Genomic DNA, 5,000 nt, shown 5'->3' on the forward strand with positions numbered 1-5,000 from the left:
AGTGAGTCAGGGATTGGAGATGGTTAAAGAAAATGGAGAAAAGTGGGAGGTGAGCCAGCTGTTGTTTGCGGACGACACTGCGCTTGTGGCAGGGTCAGAGGAGGGATTGAGGAAGCTGGTGGCAAAGTTTGGGAGAGTATGTGATAGAAGAAAGCTAAAGATAAATGTGGGTAAAAGTAAGGTGATGAGATGTACAAGGGGTGAAAGTGGCAGTAGACTGGAAGTGAACATTAAGGGAGAGCGACTGGAGGAAGTGGATAGTTTTAGATACTTGGGTGCAAGTGTAGCAGGAAAAGGTGGAGTGAAGGTGGAGGTAGAATGTAGATTGAGAGAAGCGAGTAAATGCCTTGGTGGTTTAAAGAGTGTAATGAGGAATAGACATTTGGGAATGGATGCGAAGAGGAGATTGTAAGGAGTGATTGTGCCAACAGCACTGTATGGGGCAGAAACGTGGAACATAAGAGAAGAAGAGAGAAGGAGTTTGAATGTGTTTGAGATGAGGTGTCTGAGAAGTATGGTGGGGGTTACTAGGCTGGATAGAGTGAGAAATGAGGAGGTGAGGAGGAGAACAGGGGTGAAAAAGGATTTGGGAGATAGGGTTGATGAAAGAATATTAGGATGGTTTGGACACATGGAAAGAATGAGTGAAGAAAGACTAGTAAAAGAGGTATGGAAGGCAGATGTGGAGGGAGTGAACATGAGGGGACGTCCTAGGATGAGGTGGATGGATGGGGTGAAGGGGGCTTTGGGGAAGAGGGGAATGTCTGTTGAAGAAGGAAGGGAGAGGACGGAAGACAGAGGTGAGTGGAGAATGGTTGTATATGGATGATGTTGTGACTGCATGAGGAGTATGTGTGAGTAAATTTTGACGCAGCCCGAAGGGATTTCTCCCCGTCCTCGCCTTATATGCAAAGGGGGACGGAGAGGGGGGGTCGCCGATTAAATGAAGCGGCCTTGCTGTGGATGTACTGTGTCTTGCGACACTGCTTCTGACCCAGGGCGGTGGGCAGGGTGCAGGGATGACCCGTCATCCAGGAGGTGCTCAGATGAGAGGAAGGGTGGGAGGGGTGTGGAGTGTATTTAGGGATGAAATGGGTGGGAGTGTTTTTATGCCTTTCCCTTTTTGGCTACCTCCCTTGGAAGGGGGAAAAAGCCTTGGTATAGGTATATGTATGTATGTATATTTATTTATTCACATATCTATTTATTTATTTATATATTTGTATTAGGTACAACGTATGAGGTAAAGGTACAATGTAGCTGAAAAAGAAGATGAAAACAATAACAATAATATCTACTAATTACCTTTACCCTATGTCAGGGGTGTGCAACCTTTTTTCCCAAAGGGCCACTAGTCACTACCCTGTTGGTATGGAGGGCCACATAACCTTACTATTTCATGTTATTTACTACGATCGAAGACATATTATGTGAGATTATACTGATAAAGATAGATAAGAAGTTTGTTACTGATTTTATCTAAATTTATTGGGATCACAAAAATAAGAATTATCCGAAACAAATGTATTTTCCTTACTATAAATGAGCAACCCGAAGGGATTTCTCCCCGTCTTCTCCTTTTATGCATGGGGGGACGGAGAGGGGGGATCGCCGATTTAATGAAGCGGCCTTGCTGTGGATGTGCTGTGTCTTGCGACACTGCTTCTGACCCAGGGCAGTGGACAAGGTGCAGGGATGACCCGTCATCCAGGAGGTGCTAAGATAAGAGGGAGGGCGGAGGGGTGTGGAGTGTATTCAGGGATGGAATGGGTGGGAATGATTTTATGCCTTTTCCTTTTTGGCTATCCCCCTTGTAAGGGGGAAAAAGCCTTGGTATATGTATGATAAATGAGCAAATGAAAGGCTACCGTACCTTATTATTATAATGTACAAACATAAATAATTACTATTGGTTAACTGGAATCATTATCATAAAAATGATCAAACACAGATATTTTCCTGACCATTAATTAGCAAATGAAAGGCTACCCTCTCTCTGAGGGCCGTATTATAGCTTATTTATTTTTAGGAGAAAGGGCCGCAATGAAAGCCTTTGAGCGCCGCATGCGGCCCTTGGGCCGCAGGTTGCACAGGGCTGCCCTATGTGCTCCGATTGCCAAGACAAAAGTAACCGATATTGGGAACAGATCCAGGTGACCTGTCATGTGAAGAGAGGATGAAACAAACCCACCACAGCAGCCAATAACGGCATTATTTCTAAACAGCGACGATCTCTGTAGACCAAGATTAAAAAAAAAAAAAATCCCACGTGGCAATTTTTTTCTTTTTATTCAATCTGCCGTCAGGCGATTTCATTCACCTTCTAGCACCCTTTCTGAATAAGCTGAGGCTACGGCACTATCACACTGAGTTATTACACTGGGTTATCATACTGGGCTTCACCTTTTCGACCGTTGAGAGTTCGAGTAAAAAACGACTTCGGTTACAATACCTGAATTTTTAAATTTCCCAAAATCAAATTACCTTCCCATCATATACAGCAAATCGAAATGATGAGCTAAGATATTGTAAATCTATACGAATGTTAGACACACTATTGAAATGTTCTTGGAGAAATCTAGATTTCTGTAAGCGAAATAATATTCTAGTTATTCGAACGAAAGTTGGAGGTAAGATGTTGAAGGAAAAATAGCACAGTGTGATAAGCCCTCTACGTAGAGCCTCGACAACTTATTAACAAGTTTTCATTTTCGCGACTCGTTTTTTTCGCTCTTAAACTTTACGCAATGTTTACCAACAAGAAATTTACCGCGAATTTTTTCCACTCCATCAAAAACCATGCGAGCGAAGTAATGGTATTAGAGTCAATTTTTCCTTTTCTCCCAAGCGCTCGACTCCTGTAACTACCTTGGATACCCAACCACTTAGGGCAAAGGTGACGATGCCCTCGGGCACAGCTACGCGTCTCTGGTCACGTGACCAAAGACCCTTTCGCGTATTCTCGAGTATTCTCGAGAATTCACATCGACTCTTAATTGTCTATTTTGATTGGTATTCGGCGATTTTATTCTTACTTCAGCGACGCCCACCCCAGCCCTCTACCCATTTCCCGTGGCGAATGGGTTATAAGTGATCAGGTTTAAGAAGCTGTTTTAACCTTCGTTTTATACCACAGTCTCTCTGGTCCACCAGTGTGGTGGATTAGAGTGTCATCGCCTCTCTACCATTGAAGTGGACTGGAGTGGAGTAATACTGTCTCTCCACCAGTGGAGTGGATTAGAGTCCCACAGTCTCTCCACTAGTCAAGTGGAGTAGAGTGGAATGTCACCATCTCATCACCAGACAAGTGGAGTAGAGTGGAGTGCCACCATCTCCCCACCAGTCAAGTGGAGTAGAGTGGAGTGCCACTGTCTCTTCACCAGTGGATTGAAGTGGAGATGAGTTTCCCCTAATTGGGGGGTGGGGAGTGCGGGAAGGAATGATGAAATTCGTAACAGATGTGATTTCCTTATTGTATGTCATGAACAAACGCATAGTTCAACAGAAGTTCGTATTTCCCCTTGAAATCCCCTCGGATTATTCTCACGGTTTCCGCGGATTAACTTTCATTTCATACATGCACATATGAGGCTGTTAAAGATCTCCCATTTTTGAGAACGCGAGGTCGGGTTGCGTGGTAGTAGGGGTTGCGGTGCTCAAAAGGTTGATTAAAGTGGGGGGGGAGGGGGAGGGGGAGGGGGGGACAACGCGTAGTGCCAACTTACCTGCCACTTCCACGAGGCACATCAGAAACGCTTCCCGCCTGGACCCACAGAAGGAGCGAAAGGTGCAGACACGTCACCAACATCGAGATATCGCCGCTGGTTCTCGAACCGCCTTCGGCTAAGTTCGACAGTCGAGATCAATAACGAAGGAGGAGATAAGCACCGGGCAAGGCACTGAGGGGCTTAAGGGTTCTCCTGGTAAAGGAACAAGACCCTTAGCTTGTTCTCGAGCTGCCACGAAGTCGAGCTTTGTGACCGAAGGCGAAGAGTCTCCACTTCTGAAGAGTCTGTTCTTCGTTCCTTTCTTCTCGGTGGGGCTCTCCTCGAGTACATCATTTCCCTATTTTATTTTATTTTTATTTCTTGTACCGCTCTGTGGAACGTGCAGATAATCCGGGAGATAATAAGAGATAACACGCTAAGGCTATACGCAAAGGCCTTCAGAGGAGAACTGGCAAACACTTCCAATGGGTCCTTTAGCACGAAGTCGGGTGTAGATCCAGCGACTTCCGACAGATGTCTTCACCTCGATGTTATCCAAGACGCAAAGACTCCTTCGCCTCCAATCACGACTCCGGCTCTCTTGGGACTCGGTCCTGACGTGCTGGAAGGAAGATGAGTAGATCTTGAGGAATAGGCAAACAGGAGGAAGGCGGGGGGGGGGGGAGTCACCTACTGTACTTCAAGAGATGGATCTACTCTATGGAACGTATCGATACCCTAACGGAGTGTTGGGGGATGAGGTTTGTTTGTGTGTGTATGAACAGAATACGGGTTAGGGGAAGGGTGTGTGTTGGGGGAGGGTATTCCTTAGGAAGAAAAATATCGACATCCTGAAAAACATAATTACATATTTGAGCTTCAGGTCGCTACAAAAAGGTGAGATAGGTAGGCGTAGGTAGGTGTGTGTGTGTGTGTGTGTGTGTGTGTGTGTGTGTGTGTGTGTGTGTGTGTGTGTGTGTGTGTGTGTGTGTGTGTGTGTGTGTGTGTCTGTCTGTCTGGTCTGTGTGTGTCTGTGTGTTTGAGTCCAAGATCCTGACGACAGACGAAAACCAGAATGAAACGTAAAAGGACCGAGTTCGAGTCTTGAAACTGAATGACCCACGAAGCAAGATCACGTGGCGGGGACCAGAATCACATATAAAATGTTCTCCAGCAGAGGTTCTTAAGCTGTGACTATTTCTTAAACAATCTAAGTATACTTAAAAAGATAAATGAAATAATGGAACACACTGCCAGGGCATCTTTGGAAAATATAAACTTGTTACATTGAAG

At 45.3% G+C, this 5,000-nt stretch overlaps 1 protein-coding gene across 1 annotated transcript in view; it reads right to left on the bottom strand.

The window, feature by feature from the left end:
* Positions 1 to 5,000, bottom strand: part of LOC143027661 (glycine receptor subunit alpha-4-like) — a 142,111-nt gene that overhangs the window by 25,708 nt on the left and 111,403 nt on the right. The window contains exon 2 of the mRNA XM_076189070.1: positions 3,726 to 4,329. Coding sequence (XP_076045185.1) covers positions 3,726 to 3,808 — 83 coding nt within the window. The 5' untranslated portion in view covers positions 3,809 to 4,329. The remainder of the gene's footprint in view (positions 1 to 3,725; positions 4,330 to 5,000) is intronic.

Source organism: Oratosquilla oratoria, chromosome 8, assembly GCF_046742065.1.
Source record: "Oratosquilla oratoria isolate Oo_2021 chromosome 8, ASM4674206v1, whole genome shotgun sequence".
Taxonomy (NCBI): domain Eukaryota; kingdom Metazoa; phylum Arthropoda; class Malacostraca; order Stomatopoda; family Squillidae; genus Oratosquilla; species Oratosquilla oratoria.